We start from the raw sequence: 19,512 nt of genomic DNA on the forward strand, positions 1-19,512 counted from the left end.
AATAGGGTTTGGCAAATCATAGTCATGACAAAATATTTAGAAGAGTACTGCTTCATATCAAATGAAAGCAAGTATGGAATTATTTGTCACGAATTACGGCTATACCAAATCTAGTCAGGCTATATTTCAAAGAACTGAAGATGCTGATTATAAAATGCATGTGTGATCCATTTTTGTCCCCGAAATAACTATGTGATATTTATTCATATTTTTTTTCATAGAATCATAGCAAGCACTTCTGTAATTTGTAACCTTGAAGAATTATGTTAACCGAGTTTGTTCCGTGTAAACAATTAGCAACTTGTTAATAAACATGATCATGAGTCTCCGTACATCGGTGTATCGTCGTCTCGTTTTTGTACCGGTAAACAAAAATCCCTCTGTTGTCATTAGGATGACATTTACATGAAAAGCCAAATTAAGTAACTTGTAAAAAATAAGTGTCTCGTTATCAGTCAAATAGATACGGCGTCATTTGATGATATGAATCAAAGTTTGAATAGATCACCACGATGTCTATCAATATACTAGTTGCCTATCCGTGGTTCATCCTCATGATGTACTGCAGACAGGACCGTTGGCGCACAATTGAGAGATTACTGATGACACAGCCATTTGCATTCACTGGGCGGAAGTTTTAGAATTCTCATAGCTTTGATCGTATGGGAAATTTTAATAATCCTGATGGACACTTTCGTGAATATGCAAAGAGGGGTAACTTGGTCGTACAGGGAACTCCTTTTGAAACATATGCGTTCTCTGACAAAAAAAACGGAAATTTTTTTCAGTTTATTTTCGATTCAAGTTTAGTCGCTATATATTCACATACATCATATGCAAGATTCAATGACAATGAACGCCTGAAACATGGCAAAATTATGGGATTCTGGGACCAAACATGGCACGTCCGATCAGTAGCGTGGCTTTTTTTACATTTGCATAGATTTACGATAATCCGGCCTTTATATGGGAAGTTCATCCATATCCTAACCGCGTACACCCTTTGACGTTGCGGGCGCTGTTGGACTGTCGTAAATACTACAAAATCGTCACTTGGTGTCCGTCACATTCGCTACAAGACGGACGCTCCGGAACTTGGGCAGTGCCGGTTACTCAGACTGCTCTTCGGGTTCAAGTCTTGTACCCAATCAGTTAAAATAATGTTACCTGAAATGGATGATGGCAGATTGTGTATCTTACGTTTATTTATTTGTTCATGTGAATGTGAAACTAGTGACACTTCGAATCCCCAAAATCAGTTCAATAGAATGTTAAGCATGAAATGTATAAAATGCACAGCAGAAAATGAAATATCAGAGAAATGTCTTGTCCACGACTGACGCTGACTATCGGGACTGTTGAAGTGTTTAGGAGAAGGATATAAAGAATTGCAGATTGTTTTGACACCTTGACGATATTGCAAGCGATATTGCATTCACTGCCGTTGATACGCAAGGTGTTAGGTTGTCACCGTCTAAAATGTTTACTGGAGAAATGAATATCTATTATTTGAATTAACCCCTTCACCACAATGGTCTGGCCCAAATCAGACGGTATCAATAGTGAGTATGGTCCTCTTTATGAGACACTGGGGGTGAACAGTATATTTGCACAGAAAGGAAATAGTTTTACAATATTCTTTACTACAAACGATCAAAAGGGAAGACATAAAACTATCACCTGGGAGGAACGATTTAAAAAGGCAAAATAGCATCTTGTAAAGATTAACTTTGACAGCCTAGAGGCCCCCTTCGTGCATGCAGAATGAAGATTATGTGCTGCATTGTTCCTGGGACGGTATAAGGTATGGAAATCACAATTGTCCTGATTAGAGTTCAATTTGGCTATGGCTTTGAAACATGGGAGGCAGGTTCCATGACTTGGAGTGCTCCAATGCCACGATTTTCAATGATGAGTATGAGATGAAGCAATTTCGACGATGTGATGTTTGTATGTATTAGACTATATGTCCTTCATTAGAAACACGATTTACTTGTTTAACAACAAGAACTGCTATTTGAACTGTGGTGCTTCCAAAGAGCCATAGATCACGCCCATTAGGTCCGTCTTCTTTATTGTACCATCTTTCAGTTTGTCTATTTGTTGTAACTTCTGACTGCCTCCCTTGGGCCCGACAGGGATAATCAGTCTTCCTCCAGGTTTAAGCTGGTCAAGGAGCTGAAAAATAAGGGATGGACCATTAGATATCAGGGGGGAATGATGAGGATGTCATCCTGTATTTCATACTCTGACAGCGCACAGTTATGTGGTCATTTTGTTTTCTAAAAAGCTAGTGATGCTGCAATACATTTTGTTAGCAATTTTGCTGTGCAGATTTGTTTCTTTACATGGGTATTTTCATTTTACCACAAGCTATCTAAAGGCCGGTTCCTAAGACAATCTGTACCGATACGTTGGGGTTGAAATATCAATCAGGGTGCATGTATAGGAATAGCTACTGAAGTATTGCACATTGTTATGCCATAAAGCATAATTCGACCCAAAAGAAATGCGTTTAATAAGCTCTTCAATCAGGAATTATTGTCTTCGCGTATACCAAATTGATTTAAATATTGCAACATTCAGTGAATGTTGCAATCTGTATGAAACTCTATTATCGTTCTCTCTCCAAAAACGCTGACATGTCTTCAAGGTTACCAATACGTTTTTAATTCAGAGAAGTCAGGCCTCATTTGTCTGCGATCTGTAGCATATTCGAGGCTGATAGGTCAATCCGAAATGTGCTGCTTCAATTTTGTTTCATCAAGAGTGCTTCAACGGAACATGTTGTCCGACACCAGAGAAATATTATGTTCATGATCCTATTAGTGCAATGCCGTGAGAGCAACACTATTCATTTCCCAATTTTTTTTATTCAAATGTTTAGTGTAACAAGAAGATTAAAAAAGTCCTACATGTTTCTTCTTCGAGTACCTTCTATCAAAGAGTTAAACATTCAGATCGACTTCCAATAACAACATTTATTTACGACTTTGGCCATGCCTTTTGTCATTTTACAATAGGGCGACAATCTGCAATGAATACTCATAAACATGCAAAAATGACCCTCTTACTTTTAAATGATACTACCTTGTAATATCAGAATCACAGGTCATCATGGTTGGTGAAGTGATGTCCTGAACACTCATGTGCGTAAATCGGATAGATGCTAGCAAACGTTGCAGAATGAAAATAAAAATATTCACACAAAGAGAGACTTACTTCTTTAGGGACTGTTTCTGAGGCTTCACCAATATGAATGGCATCATACGGGGCTCTTGGTGCGTATCCAAACCTTCCATCACCAGCTTCAGAAAGGAAAACACACGTTAAGTTAAGTAAGCTTTGAACGAAAGATACCTCGGCTCACTATCACCACTATTGTCAAACTTGTTCTAAACGCTCGTTTTACCTTTCTTTGCATCTGAGACGAAAGTAAGTACGGTGCTAATTGATTGCCTTTTAGGTATTTTTCGAATCGTTGTAAATGAAGATATGACACTCTCAGGGCAATGCAACGTTGCTTATTTTTGAGGGAAAATAAGACTATTCTAAAAAACAATACAAGTTCGTATCATACAATAACAGTTGTGAGTCATACGTAAAATTATAATATTCAATATTCGTATCTTATGCGATTACATGTTATAATACTAAGTTAAAACAAACTGCGAGGAAGTGTAACTAAAAATCAGCTTTCAAGTGTAGAACTATACCTTGAAAAAGGGAATATCAGTTATCAGGTACTACAGCAAATTTGTTCCAAGCTCTGAAACTTATTTGTACGGTGTAACTGATATCGGCGTGCCACATAAATGACTTCATCTTCTGTTGACAGGTGATAAGCTGTTTGTTTTTTTGTTTTTTTTCTTTTCTTTTTTTCGTGGAAAGACAAACATGAACACGGACACGGTGGCAACGTAAGATTAATCTGCATTGAAATATTATTGATATTGGCTTATTGAATGTTTTAACAAATTACTCACAGACGAGTCTCAGTCTCTTGGTATCCAGTAAGTCTTTATGAGACTTTCTGACAAAATTCTTAGAATCTTCTACCAAATCTTCCAGCAAATCAATTCCGACAGCTTTGCCAGTTTCACCAACCTAGAAGGGAAAAAGTCTATCCAATAATTTTCCGTTCAGTGTAGTTCTAAAATAATTATTTCCCCTGCGTCTCCGTTGTCTGTGATTCCATTGGTGCAGTATTTCTTCGATTAACACATAGACGTCTATAACCATGTGGTTGCTAAGACACGTTACAACTTGTGACTTTTACACGTTTGCTAATAGGTCAAGTTTGCTGCAATCCGAAGCCGTACTACTTCCGTGGATGTGATGGAGTGTTGGGAAATGACAACGCAACAACCAAAAAGACGTGGTGGGACTAAAGTTACAAAGGGTTTCACAGTATGGAATCGATCACGATAGATTTAAGGGTTACTTTTGCATTACAGTTCTGATAGATAGTGTCTGACTTTGAAAACTCACCATGACCGCCATACAAGTTGTCAGGTACGCACTTGCAGAACCCACATCTAAGGCTGTACAACCTTCTTTTAAATTATCACACAGTAATTCAAGAGTGTGGGCATGCTGAGAAAAAAAATCACATTTTATTAATGTTTCTTACATATGAATCCTCGTAGAGCTAGAATTGTGTACTGCACTTTTTTCATTATTTGATAAAACACTGCTACTACTAAATCCAATCGTTCAGTGTGAGTTCAAACAGATTTTCCACTCAATGTTCCGTTTCGTGAGTATAAATTCTAGATGCCCAATCGCTCTTTCAGCAAAAACAAATCATGCTGGGGTGAGACTTCTTATAAGTTTCTAGTTTAGCTTATACTAAAATTAACGGCCGCATTCCTGTTTTATTATAATTGATGGCAATTGAAATCCTTACAAAATTGCATCCTATTAGTACACTTGATAGAGGCAAAGATGTATCGAACGAGATAAAATGAAAAATTACAAAATGTTAGGAAAACAATTTTCAGTATTCAACGTCATGACTTTTTGCGTCATGTGATGTGTTCGAATGTGGTCTTTAAACTTACGGTATTTAATACCGGTGTCTTGTAGCCTGAACAAAAGCAAAATTATTAATATTCGTACGTGAATGGGTGCTTGCTTACAGTTCAAGTATTTCATTCACAAGCAATCATTTGATGAGCCTTAAAGAGCCAGTAGATGTACGTTTTTAATGATTTCTTTCTCTATTTGTTTGAATTGGCCATTGTAATTCTTGTTCTCGTCCAACAGCATATCGAAAAACCAACTATTTATCTTATCAACATTAGGTTTATAGTGTAGAATGCATTGTTATTATTGTTTACATTATTTCTTGTCGAGACCAGAATTTTCTTATCACCGTACGTGTATACATGGACTGGCTCAGCTTACAAGATAAATATTGTTTATCTCGCGACATGCTTCTGAGAGCCCTGGAGTACCAAGGCAAGAAACTGTTGTTGGCATTCAAAATACAAATTCTAAAACAACGGGAAAATCAAATGTTACAGGTACTTTCCTTTTAAGATCATGTGAACAAACTATGCGATCCAAAATTAGCGTCAAAATAAACGGAGTTTGCTTAAATATTAAGTGTTTCGAACGTTATTCTCACGAGGATGATCGACATGGTCTTCTCTTCATCATAGTCTGGTTCACTGCCCCATTTCTACCGCTGGCTGCGCTGTTAACGAAAATAGGGTCAGGTATGGACTATTGTAAGAATGGCTATCACTGGTCAATAGTACGAGTGCAGTGATTGCATTGAATTTATTTCCAATTTGGAGTTACCTTCAAATTTGGATTTCGTTTGCCCATGGTGTCATTTTACCTCCCTAGTTTCCCGAACAAAGCATCATATGTCAACATTGAGTGAAAAATGGTAAATCATTTATTTTTGAGTTGCTGCGAGTACATTCGAAAGGAGGGACAGATAGTCTGTCACCATTGTCACCAGGTCACGTCTGAGAACAAAATAATAGACGATAATCGTCATTTTGCCACTGAATACCATCATAGAAGAACGGAGTCGGAGATTTAAAAGTGAAGCCATACAAACAACTTCAACGTTCGATGTTTCGTCATCTAATTTCCGAGCTTAACACTGTACAGATGTGCTGATCACATGATCTTGTCAGGTGACTGTGCTCATTAATATGCAGTCAAAATTTTGACTGAAACGTTAGCCCATACCTGAGCCTATTTTCGTTAGTAGCGCAGCCAGCGGTTGAAATGGGTCATGGAACCGGACTACCCTTCATCATAGAAAAGATCGAACGTAGGTGGCGCTCAATCAAAAAACTTACCATGTGCGACGATGCTGAAGTTAGACTCGGTTTCGGATTCGTTTCGGATTCGGTTTCGGATTCGAGTGACTGAAAGAAATTTTGAATTTTCAGCAAATTTAATTATACTGTGGAATCCTTTATTTTCACTGGAAATTTATTTTCGTTACTTTCGCTAGACTCTTTTCAGCTATAATAAATCCAATCAGACTAGAAGAAGTGAAAATAAGAACAAGTTTTTACTGGATTACCTGCTGGCAAATGTAGTATATATTTTAAAGCATAAATTCTGTGCATGTTCACAATTAAAATAGGTAAAAAATAGAAATTACAGAAAACTCCAAAGCACTTCAATTCGAAGTCGAAAGGAAGTGTCGAGCAAGGAAAACGTTTACAAAAACAATTTATACTTTAATTTCTTTATATGTCACAATGTGTGTCACGTGGTGTAATGCTAATGTGTTGTATTACTTTGATGTTTTGGTTGATGTTGTTCTACATAGATTTCATTTTGAATGTACAATACTAAACTGCAGGACTAAACTATCAGTTAATAGGTTGTATAATAAAGATTGCATTGAATAGTCTAAACTGCATAATGCCCATTATTGCTCATAAGTTGTAACTTTTGACTAGTTTTTCAGCAGTTTTGTCTGGTGTATTCATGCACTATAGTTTCTTGCTCTACTGCCAAAAGTATTTTGTTTTTTAAATTGTATAAATTATGATTATGTGCGCAACAATAATGTCATGAAATACATGCTACATGTGCAGTAAGGTGATCTAGTTAAAATATCTCCTTGTGCATCAGTAGTTAACATATCCTTGGAAAAAATAATAAATTAAGCTGGAAATATAAAACTAATCTCAGTTAATCGAATCCGAAACCGAATCCGAAACCGAATCCGAAACCGAATCCGAAACTGAGTCCAACTTCAGTATCGTCCATGTGCGGTGCGCTGATGTTCACACCCGGGATATCCTGCAGAAAGAGAATACATTACTTGCTTTATGTTCTTTGAAGAAAAAAAAAAGATAACTTCAGTGGAAAGGTTAACAGTTGTGAAAGCACAGTAGATCATGACTCTTTAAGTGCTTCCTGTGTTTTGTTTAATGCTTCATTTGTTTGTTTGGCTTTTAGCTTTGCGTTTGTTCATTCAACATATTAACTGTTGTTTTTGATGCCAACTACAAAGTGTTGTCCCAAAGCATGTCGATAGATACAGTATTCAGGTTGTCAACTCAATATGTACATGCGTAAACTGCATTTTTGTGAATGATGGTCAGGCTAGAATCCAAATGTAAACAATAACAGAACACTTTACATCTACAGACGATGTGTTGCTAAGATAAATGGTCGGTGTTTAAACATGTTTTGCAGAGAACGCATAATCGCAATTGACATGCAAAACGAATACAGTGAAAATATTCATTGAAAAAGTTCCAGCTACTTGCCCTTTTGAATGCACCTCGGGGACAGATATTTAGAACTCTGGGTTTTTTGCAATTCTCTGCTGGTCTAGCATTTGTTGAAGCTCATTTTAAGCTCTCTGGGTATTAGAATTTTCAAATTCTTAAATTTTAGAAAATCGCAAATATTACTTTTAATCGTAAAGTTAACGGGGGTGGCAGCGGCCATTTTGAATGTTAAATGTCAGCAAATGTATTGTATTTTATTTCTCTAGTGACAAAATTTGCTCTTGGACCTTTGAATTATATTGTTGATTTGGTAAGACAACGGTTAAAAGTTTCATTTATGATGTTTGAGCAAAAGGTAAAGTTTTTCAATTTTAAGGCACATACTACTTTAATGGTAATGTATACTGTGAAACAATGATTAAACAGGCATTACAACTTCTTACCGAGTGATTGTGGACGATCTTCGTACGGGTTGTTCATTGAAAAGTCCCCTCTGTCAACGGCCAGCATCGCTTTGTATACTCTTATTTGTTTGATAAGACCCTTTTCTGTGTAAAAAATATGAATAATACATATTAGTAACACAACTATTTTACTAGGTTAATATTTGTGTCGCAGACGAGCTTTATCAGAGTTTTTCAATGATCCTACTTTACATACACTGTAAGCAGCTGTAGATAATGGGAAAACCTTAACACCTTCCAAGTTTTCACAATATTTACGTCTCTTAACGCAATGAGATGTTTCTGTGGTAGATGTTTCCATGACCCGAAATTTTCTTTACCAAGACCAGGATATATACCAAGCTTAAAGTTTGAATTTGAATTCTGCTCTGAACGTTACAAGCACAGTACAGTCACTTTCAATGACTTTTTTCACGTTGTTTTGTTTTGTATATACCAACCACGGTTTTTGCTCTTAGAATTTTAAAACACCTATAAATAGCTTGTCAACTCAGCGTAAATATATGTAAAATGCACCGTATTTGTGTACATTTGACTTCCAGTCCGGACAAGAATTCACTTGTCAACAATCGCAAAGCAGTCATCACATGATGAGGCTCTGAGGACAAGCTGAATACTGTCTTACTGTCTCAACATGGTTTTGGTAGTAGATAAAGAAATGGAGTTGAACTATTAAATTTGGATAGTTGGATGGTGAAGTAATGTCGATTTCATCTACAAATGAAATCTCATCTGCTTTTCTTAATATATGACACACTTGTTTTAATGAGTAATTTGCAATATTGCAACACTCATCTATATGGCACCCAACACTTTTGAGAAATTTGAAAAATAAGTAAATCCAATTATCCCAAATTAGTTCCAATCATGTTCAAGAAATGTAGTTGATATTAAAATTAAAAAAATATGAAAAAAACATCGTAAAAGGATACAGCTACTGGCCCTTTTATATCGTTTCCTTTCAGTCTTTTGTATTTTATGTGATAGATTTCGCATGTTTTGACAGTGGTGTAAACCTCCACTCCTGGTGGGAGTGTTCTCTGCTCTGCTTTGATATCAGTAAACGTCGAGCACCCTTAAGTACATGTTGGTTGCAAGAACGACATATTTGATGCAACACAATAGTACCTGTATGGTTATCAGGCACTCGTATTTACTGCAAGTTTTAAACAAAAATCAAGTGGAATAGATGAAACTGGCTCACCCATGAGATTGTCCACAAGAGACTGGTGACCTGGTCCATGGAAACGTTGTGTCGTTGATGGCGTTGCTATTGGTTTTGGAGGCCTTGGTGGTGCTGGTGCCTCCGCGGCTGCGTATGTGTGCACAAAAATACGAGTAGGAGTTAAAGTGTGCTGTCTCTCTCTCTCTCTCTCTCTCTCTCTCTCTCTCTCTCTCTCTCTCTCCGTCACAAGTCTGCAAAGACGTTTTACATAAATTTCGTTCTGCAGTTTTTTTTCCAAATTTTGACCAAATGCCTTCCAATAGCTATTCGTTAAGTACATATTACGACCAGTTTAGGCATTGCTGTTCACCATCCCATGATGAAATTGTAAAAGTCTGAAAAGTGTTAATTTGTTCACATTGCATTGAGTGCGAGGCTCCAGCATACGGCGCATGCGCATTCTGTCGCTTTGGTGAGGTCAGGCAGTGTACTGCCATATCAGCCATATGCACGTTCCTCGTCTTTGCATGTAATTTTTTGATGTATGTTTAAAAAATCGATAGTTTAAAATTATTATTGACCTTGCATATGCTGCCTGTACTCAAGAAATCCATTTCTTCAAATTTCCCTAACTAGTCTGTCCTCTTTTAACTTGAGATGCTATATTTAAACGGTTGCCGTATGGATATTGTATTTCTCGTTATGTTGTGTAAACATTTAATAGGTTGATCATTATCCCCATAATCTCACATTGTAATTTATCAGTGCCTCCTTGCATTCGATATTCAATGGTTAGACGTACGATGTGAACGTACACCGGAACACAGTGTAACCTACCCTTAACCTGTACGGTGTGTGACACTCTCGTCGGCGTAGCTGTCCTTGCAGTGGCGCTGGTACCGGCACTTCCAGCCGTAGGTGATTTGCTCTCGGGCTTGACCACACTAGGCGACGCTTTTGCCAAACTCTTGTCGCGATTCCTCAAGATTTTCTTCGCGACAAACTTCCGCACCTCGAAGTCGTCGACTAACTCCTCCTGTGTAATGTGCTGCAGGTCGTCTCCGGTGACGCAATTGTTGCGAAAAATCGTGATGGTGGCGTCGTCGATATCGAGGCCCTTGAGCCAGTTACACACTCCGTCCACTCGAAGAGTATGTAATGCTGGACAAAATGGTCAATGTTTTCCTCTTTAATTACCATGATAGTGTATAAAAATGATTCGTAAAGGCGAAAAATGTTACTTGAGACAACAAAACAAAAACCGTATTTAATTGATGCGAAAGTAAACGCTTCTGTCATGTGGGTTAGAGTTTAAATAACGTAACCTTCAGCACACATGCTCTGGAAACTCTATTGGATACAAACACAATTGGAACTAATTTGGGATAATTGGATCTTCATATTTTTCAACTTTCTCAAAAATGTTAGGTGAAGTAAAGCTAAATGTTGCAATATTACAAATTACTCATAAAAACAAGTGTATTACTTAAAAAGAAAAGCAGATCAGCTTACATTTGAAGATTAAATCGACATTACTTCACTATCCAATTATCTTTTGAGGAACCTGTAAATGGGACTTGATCCCGTAGGATTTCCGAATAAATAAATAAATTTCCGAATAAATAAATATCCCAAATTAGTTCCAATCGTGTTTAAAGTAGATCGGCAAAAACCATTCTCAAAGAACGACGTGGTTGATAGTGTAAAAGTCAACCAAATTCATAACTCTGACGTCAACGACTGTTAAACTTACGCCGGTCCATGTCTGAACTCGGGGCGTTGCCATATCTTTTCACTCCCAGAGCTCTGAGCTCCTTATCCACACCGTTGATGGACTCTTTGAAATACTTGAAATTAGAGAAATCAAACCACAGTTTACTCCCGATCACAGGTCCTATCCAGCCGTCTGATAATCAAATTGATATACATACATTAGGAATGTAAATATCTTGTTATCATTTTGTGATCTGGCATCAAAGATTTTAGACCAATGAGTATCCTCCTTTTAGAATGGCTCATTTTAAGTTGATTTGCATATTTGAGGATTGCTCTCTAATACACCTTTGGCATAAATTAATTTTGGAAATTGAGATTATGTTTCTTATTTTGCTGTGACAGTGTTTTATACTTGAACGAACAATTAAACGTCAACTGTAAATCTTTCTCAGCAAAATTAAGAATCGTTTTAGTCATAGCATTCATTGTGAAAGAAAAGTTCAAACTGGATTCACCGTTTCCTTGTAATCAGTTTTTGTTTGTTTATTTATTTATTTTATCTAATTTTTTTGCTTTATTGGAATCCGGGTTTATTGTTTTCTGTATGTCTCTTGCGCAATATATTACGTCATCAGATGTAACCTCGCTATAACTTACCGAATTTGACATCTTTTTCAAGTTTCAGAGGGATGATACTTTTCCGAATGGTGTCGGCATAGCTCACTTCTTTGTTACAGTTGTAAGAATCTTTGTAGGCTTCCGTAACGCACACTAATATAACTCTTGATTTTTCAACACCCTCAGCCATTGCTTTGTTGATATCACCTGAGAACATGAAACCATGTTATTTAAAACATGAAACCATTTACACGGTAAACAAGAAGACCCACCGAGACGTCGCATATCGTCACAATGTTGTTCGTACTGGCATGTTCGTACTTCATAACCTTGACTACATTTAAAATCTACGCATCATTCTATTTTCACCGAGGTCGGAATGTAAAACATGTGGCAATTTTACGACAAATCAGAGGAACCATTCCCTGCTAGGCCCAGTGCAGTACTGTTCGGGATGCGAAAAAGTGAGTTTTTCGACTTCAATGAGATTATAATCTTTTCTAGGGTCAAGTGAATTAAAACAAATTTGCATCCATCGAAATTTCGGTTCTGACATTATTATTTGTACATAGACACACCAACTAAATGACAAATATGCCAGGATTTTTGTGGAAACCGCCTGGCTCTCTTTGCTTGTGCCCATTCCAACCCTTGACAAGTATCTACCTTTCATATTGTGTAGATCTATCCATATCCTATACCCTCTCTCTTCCAGTGCATCTTTGATCTCTTTCACCTCTTCTTGGTGTTCCCAGTTGTAGGATATCATGATTTGTTCAGCGCCTTCCTTCGACATCTTTGCTCGTCATCCAGGGCAGCAGATTCTGAAAGGAAATGACATGCTTTATCAGACCATCTAGTGCGTGCTGTGTATGGGCTACAGAGTTGTGACTAACTGTTACTATGCCACATATGACATGAGTAACAACAATAGAGCCTGATTCGTCAATTGACAGTTTAATCAACATGACAAATGCTACACACGTATGATTAGAGTTTGTGAAGTTTTTGACAGGCTCAACTTGCGCTAGTTTATCGGAGTTGACGGGGCTTTCTAACGATCCCCAGTCCTCCCCTATCCAACGCAACAATGTTTTCAGTATTCATTAATATAAATATTTTATGTAAAAGCGGCGTGGATGCAAAACATTTTCGTTGCAAATCTTTACACTTCAAATTTATTTCACCATAGTTTGTTCTCTTTAGATCAATTTGTCAATGATATCATCAACATCATTCGGTATTATAATAGGCCACAGACTTCGACTACAACACGGCAGTTTCAAAAGTTTACAGTCATTTGAGATTTTGTCTAAGCTGTAACAGACTCAGTAATATCGTTTAAAAGCTGTTGTCGTTTTTTAAGGAATAAAAAGGTATCTACCAAGATCATCTAATGTGTGTGACTTATCTGTTTAAAGAGCAGAATGCATTTCCATTCACATGCTGGGGAGTAGCAAAATTTTGGAATAAATCTTTCACTCATGTTTTGATAGTTTGGCGAACTAAAATAAAATGCAATTCATCCTCAATAGAGAGCTACATTGAAATGGGCACAGTCTCTGTTCATATGGAATTCCATGTTTTCTTCCTTCTTAAATATTAAGGTCATGATGACAATCTAAATCTAGACATGGCTAGTCTATAGATGGTATCATTGATACAACTTAAATACTTCTCACATGTCAAAGTATTCTTAAATTTATTGTAAATTGTTATTTTTTAACTATCAGTAACTTCAGCGTGACAATCCTGAATAGATATGTCTGAATATCTTTGTTTAAATTGTAATAAAAAGTTTATTGTTAACTGAATACTGATTGGCCCATACATCTTCAAATCCAAATTTACATAATAATTTTTTTACAAAAAGTCCCCAGCAAGTATCCCCTTTTCCTGCCCTATGATATTGGTATCTATAACAATCTTTAATTATTAAATACATTTAAACCAAAAATGAATGATTTGCATATAAATATGTATTCTAAAAAGGGTGTCTCCCTAGTTCACCCCTTGCTGCATAGTTTATAACAGTTGTACGTACTCCTGAAATAAACTCGATCCATGATGAATCTTTTCCACATTTAAAGAGTTGTGTGTTACCCATACTGCACTGCCATAGACTAAAAACCCGAACTGCAATGTCTGGTTCTAATCCAGCCAGTTTACAAAGATTACTTTCAAGCGAGTACAATGCCCTTCTGTTCTGAAATAAATTTTAAGTTGAAACCAAACCACCGAAACTGGAGAATATGACATAGTTGTATTTTACCTTCCACTTTTATTGCCTTATCTTGCACTAGATATCTACCGATGTAAGTTCACCAAATGCAAAGAAAATTTAGTATTTACTTTAGAGAGGCTAACTATCCGAACGCTTTCAAGCGACCTCTTTACATCCGAAAGGTAATGAAATGTTCTTACAATGTTAAAATATAGTTCTGTCTCAGCATTTGCCAGAATCAACTGAATACACCGTTGACCTTCTGTTCACATGCAGATGATTCGAGCGATTGTTGGTTCGTTTTAAAACAGCTGCATAATTTTGAAATCATCAGGCCTTTCCTCCTCTTTCAATAATCATGTCAAAATTTTTGGGTGAAATCAGCGGCACTGAAGAACGCTACGTGGTCAGTCTAACGTGAAATATATTTTGAGGCCGGATCACTCGCCCTCAGTGTGGCTTGAGTTCATTGGCTCAATTCATTTGAGCATGCGCAGTTAGGTATCTAGCTGGACAGTACAAAGGGTTTGGAAGTGAGCTTTGAATTTTGGAGAATGTAAATTGTCAAATGCCCTGAAAAACTTGAAGCAATAGATTGACATGTTAATCAGTGTAGGAGCAAAAAACAAGGATTGTTTTTACAATTGTGGGTCAGTGCGATGTAACCGCGCCCTTTTCGTCACGGAAAGTGACTATCTTCAATGAATTTTCAAAGCTTACACCTTCTTTCATCGTTCTGAGTGACCATGCAGTTAGACGCTGGCTTCTTTACAGCACGTAAAGCTTACAGCCATGACAAGCTAATGATTAACACGCACACATTTACAACATTGAACACCCTTGCAAACTAAAGATTTTTTGTTGGATTTATACTTACTGATTAGCATTTAGTCAGAATAAATTTCATACTAGGGTATATGATTTACTATTACACGAAAAATATCAAGTACCTCAGTGTGTTCTCTTCTGTAAGGTAGGCGTTAGTCAAGCGTCATGAAAGAATGGGCGCTGGTTGCTATGCTTGGTGTTGTAGCCTTGTATGACGGGAAGCCGACTACGATGAGGGGTGTGTCGCAGTACAGACGAGAAGCCAAGCGGGGCAGAGAGCTAGCTGTGGAAGTGCAAGTAGTTGCAGAGATACTCGAATCGGTTGCAATGACCATTTAAAGAGAAATTCAGTGATTTTGTCCCCTAAATTCTTTATCGTCAACCCATTCCCATTTATATTTCCGATTTTCATACCTTTTCTATGTTGCACTACCTCGAAAGAAGAAGTAAATGAAAAATGTGTTCTTTCACATGTTCTGGTGAACTAGTTCGCCATTGTAGGGTCACCAAAGACCACAGCAGTAAATCTATCCTGACTGGGACCATAAATGAAGTATGTCGGGTCACCCATCAATCACATCTGAATGCTTGTGTTCAGCATAATACATACGTAGGACTAAATTGTTTGGTTCTATTCAGAACCAATTAGGACAAACAATCGTACATTCTGCTTCTTGTGTAAAATATTTCATCACCTGGAAACATTGAAGGGAATCTGTGGTCGATACAATAAAATTAAGAGGAATTAGGCAGTATATTAGCATATATTTTTAAAAATACAAAAAGGGTCCTACTTTACGTTAGGCCAGAAATTAATTGCCCTGTTCCGATAACATGGTTTTCAAAAATAGGGTTGGTAGGCAAAAAGATTTTTTCCAAATAATTTTGTTTTTAAATATGCATTTTTCAGGGGTTTCGGGCGATCAGACACTTGCTAAATTTTTCGAGAAAAAAGTTTTACAGCATATAAAAGAATAAAAACATGAAAGACATCATTGTCAAAGCAAAAATCATATGCGAGGTAACGAACGTGTGATTTTATTTGGATTTTTCTTTCCTTTTTTTTACTTCCGCGTTTAGGTAGCTCTAAAAAGTTCAGGGTCGGCAGATAAAACTAATTGGGTAGGTCGGGTTATCGGAATAGCACTTTTTTCACTTTGTTTTGGTAGACAAATATTCGAATGTTTAGGTCTACATCGACGTATTCTAAGTATAGGTCCAGTACTACCTATTATCCAGTGCGTCCTCGTGACATTGTTTTTGAAATCTTAAAAACAAATGGGAACGTTACCTTGCAACTTAAATGAGAGGATTCCGGGTCAACAGCCAAATATGAGTCGCGCAAGCATACAACACGTTGGAGTTGTGATGAGCAAGCGTGCATCACACGCTGAAGAGTCTGCGCGGAGTAATACGGCAGACGAGCTTTCGTTCAAAAAATGAACAACAACTTGAAAATATCGCAGGCTAGCTTTTGTCCAACCACACAGGGGAAGTAGTTGCAAAAATTAAGTCCTGCTTGTTTTTATATTTCCGTCAATTATATTAAATTCTTGGCTCTAAATGAGATTGTCTGCCTCATCGGGTCACAGACTATGTTAGGTTTCGAGAGGAGAGCAAGGTACGCTATTTATTGATCGTGGGAGACAGAACAAACACCCAACCGGCCTATGGTGACACAGATTCTGGACAGAGCTCAAGGGTCGTATGATGGTATGTATGGTCGATGTAGTTACGATAATCTGCGCATAGATGCCACCTGTACATTGAACGATGGCAGAATTCTGTTCTAAAAAGCTAAAATGTGCCCCGGGGACAGATATTCGGACTCTCAACTTTTTACAATTCTAAAATTTTAAAATTTTTATTTTCCCCATAAAGTCACCACAGGGATGGCGGCCAATTTGAATTTCAAATATCAGCAAATGTTCGGTAATTTCTTTCTCTAGTACCAAACTAATTTTCATTTTTGATTTGGTGAGAGAACAGTTGAAAGTTTCAACGAGGAGAGTTTTGGCAAAAGTTTAAATCTTCAGTTCAAAGGCGCACTCAACCTTATGGTATTTTCTTTTTCTTCCCATTAACTTATGTTGCAGCTCAAAAAATCTATCATTTTCCACCAGACGCATTGTTTAATTTCACTGTTATTATTGCCAAATGAATTATAATCTCACCCAAAATTGGATTGCAAACAATAACTATAATATCATCTACCATTATTTATATGTACATCTTATGCGGACAATTTAAAATCTGGGCATTACAATACGAATTGGGACTTGAACAAGAAAGAACATTTGCTGAAAATAGAAATGCATCAAATCAGATTGAGCGAGAAGAGCGCAAATCTCTGAAAAAGAATTGACCATCAGATCCATAGGGGTCAATGGAGAGAGAGAGAGAGAGAGAGAGAGAGAGAGAGAGAGAGAGAGAGAGAGAGAGAGAGAGAGAGAGAGAGAGAGAGAGACAGACAGACAGACAGACAGACAGACAGACAGACAGATTCGTGTTTATTAAGTGTTACAGAGACGCAGACAGATAGACAGACTGACAGACAGACAGAGAGCGAGCAAGTGAGTATCTGGATATACCTATAATGTTTATCTTGTTCATGGTTATAATAAGTTTTGTATATACAGTGTTTGAGATTGACATTATTACACTGACCTGGTTTCATTCAACTTCAATGTAATGTTTAGATATTATGATTAAAGAAGGAACATAACTTGTTGATTTCTGTTGACAAAAGCACGTGCAATAATCTTTTGAGGGTATACAGAGTATGTGTGATCAAACATTGTGCGATAAGAAATATTCTACCAATTTTAATAGTCTGTACAAGATGTTAAAATGACAATATTTGATCGTTGCTTATAGCTAACGGTGGGGGTCGCCCAAAGGACACTTGTACGAAATACATGCAAGCCTGCATGGTGGTAAACAGAACCGATAAGGTTGTTAGGGGTGACACCTGCACTAGCCAGTTGAGGTGGAATTCATATTAAGGACCTTGCACAGACGCAAAGCCACTCCCGCTAAAAGGCAACGAGTTTGAAGTCCGAATATTTTAATTACAACCCCTACATGTAGAGTTTAAAATGGTGAAATATTTGCTAGGGACCGTTACACCCTTTCATGATCGATCGATAGTGATCACTGGCTTCCCAACTGCATACTCATGCGCTTGCGCTCTCTCTCTCTCTCTCTCTCTCTCTCTCTCTCTCTCTCTCTCTCTCTCTCTCTCTCTCCTCTCCTCTCTCTCTCTCTCTCTCTCTCTTCTTCTCCCAACCACTGTCGAATGGCACCATTGTCGAATGGTATTAAAATGTAGATATAGATTATTGAAGCATTAAGTAACATGCGGATTTTCTCCACAGATTAGAAATGCTCCTAGTCTGTGAGCATAAATAATCAAAACAAATTGTAGGAACTAAAAATTTGAGCATACTGTAGTATTAGTCGCGTAGATGGTGAGGTGAACGCGTCAATTGGCCAGCCTTGCGAGAAAAGCAAGGCGACGGGGGCCAGTGTTAAGTCATACCCATGTATTTTGCAAAGCAGCGAAAGTACAAAATATCAAAATTTGTTTCACTTATTTTCTTTGATTTTGATCACCCTCTCCCAAGTCGAGTGCATGATCGATACGTCCTAAGATACGTGAGAATCCAATCAAATTACGAGTTTTTTATGTCTTGATAAGTGCCCACGACCTAAATATTGTGTGGCCCGTACTGAGCCTAGATTTGTTAAATAATATTTGCTTCATGAGATCCTGGTGAACATGAACAACCTGAACGCACTAATGGTAATTTGGGAGTTGAGGGTCTTTCAGAATTTGGGTTGCCATGAATGAAGAAAGTGTGTAAATTAGCATGTGAGGTCACCATCTGTCTGCGTATAATGGACGTTTCGTGAAACAGAAAGTGAAAGTCATCACGCCACACTGTTTTACTGGTTGCTATGTATTCTGTATTACAGTATATACACTTGGTAATGCGGATTCAGTAATCTCATCTCTTATGCCTTTTGCTTCGTAGACGACTCTCAGACACAGTGGTATATCCAAGTTAACGCCCATCCATGAATATGAACAAAACTCAGTCCAAAAATTGTTCCAATACCCTTCTAAGCTGTCCGTGACCTGTGACCCCAGCACGGTGCAATGTTTTGTCGCCCCATCGACTGACAACAACTTGGACACTGTGGTAGGCAATAAATCTTCCTTGGCTGAGGCTAATGTATCAACAGTTTATATGTCAACAATAGTACTTGAGTGTATGCCTGTCGAACCACGGAGCGAGCACACAGCTACCCCTGCGGTTGAATATATGTGCACGTAAAGCTGAACAGTTCGATTCAAATTAGAACAGATATACATAATTTTATTCAGTCAGACAAATGCCTTTCTGACGACGCGGGCATTTTTGCAACTAGAAAGCAATAGACAAAAGTTCAAATTTTGCAGTCTTTGCGATTAAATGAATAGAGAGTTGTTGCAGTTTCGGGTTGACCTCTTTCAGAATCTAAATGACAGGCACAAACACTCAAATATTTTACTACTCTTTACTGGTTCCAAGATTTTACTAAAATTAAGAAGATCAAGCTTTGCTGACACTACTTAGGGTGGAGAAGAGTTTGTTTATAACTAATATGACAATGAACTTGGCAGATTACCTTGCAACCGAATGAGACGCCTCCTCTTCAGGGACCGGCAACGTAACTGGCGCAAGCATACAAGTGATTATGAGTTGTGATGTGTTCGTATCCGCGGCTTCC

The 19,512-nt window shown here is 37.5% G+C and overlaps 3 protein-coding genes across 3 annotated transcripts in view; all 3 read right to left on the reverse strand.

Annotated features, from left to right (window-relative positions):
- The window catches only part of LOC139129573 (hormone-sensitive lipase-like), a 377,850-nt gene that overhangs the window by 169,857 nt on the left and 188,481 nt on the right, over positions 1-19,512 (reverse strand). The gene's annotated exons all lie outside the window — the stretch shown is intronic.
- On the reverse strand, positions 1,183-7,278 carry LOC139129569 (protein-L-isoaspartate(D-aspartate) O-methyltransferase-like). Its single transcript, XM_070695213.1, has 5 exons — positions 6,324-7,278; positions 4,492-4,596; positions 3,987-4,107; positions 3,223-3,308; positions 1,183-2,178 (listed from the first exon to the last, which is right to left on the reverse strand). The coding sequence occupies exons 1-5, from the start codon at positions 6,324-6,326 to the stop codon at positions 2,014-2,016; spliced, it is 480 nt and encodes a 159-aa protein (XP_070551314.1). The 5' UTR covers positions 6,327-7,278; the 3' UTR covers positions 1,183-2,013.
- LOC139127510 (uncharacterized) lies at positions 7,238-19,504 on the reverse strand. Its single transcript, XM_070693422.1, has 9 exons — positions 19,411-19,504; positions 14,859-15,019; positions 12,351-12,508; positions 11,724-11,891; positions 11,104-11,256; positions 10,188-10,511; positions 9,390-9,497; positions 8,165-8,269; positions 7,238-7,284 (listed from the first exon to the last, which is right to left on the reverse strand). The coding sequence occupies exons 3-9, from the start codon at positions 12,478-12,480 to the stop codon at positions 7,238-7,240; spliced, it is 1,035 nt and encodes a 344-aa protein (XP_070549523.1). The 5' UTR covers positions 12,481-12,508; positions 14,859-15,019; positions 19,411-19,504.

This window comes from Ptychodera flava, chromosome 3, assembly GCF_041260155.1.
Source record: "Ptychodera flava strain L36383 chromosome 3, AS_Pfla_20210202, whole genome shotgun sequence".
Classification (NCBI taxonomy): domain Eukaryota; kingdom Metazoa; phylum Hemichordata; class Enteropneusta; family Ptychoderidae; genus Ptychodera; species Ptychodera flava.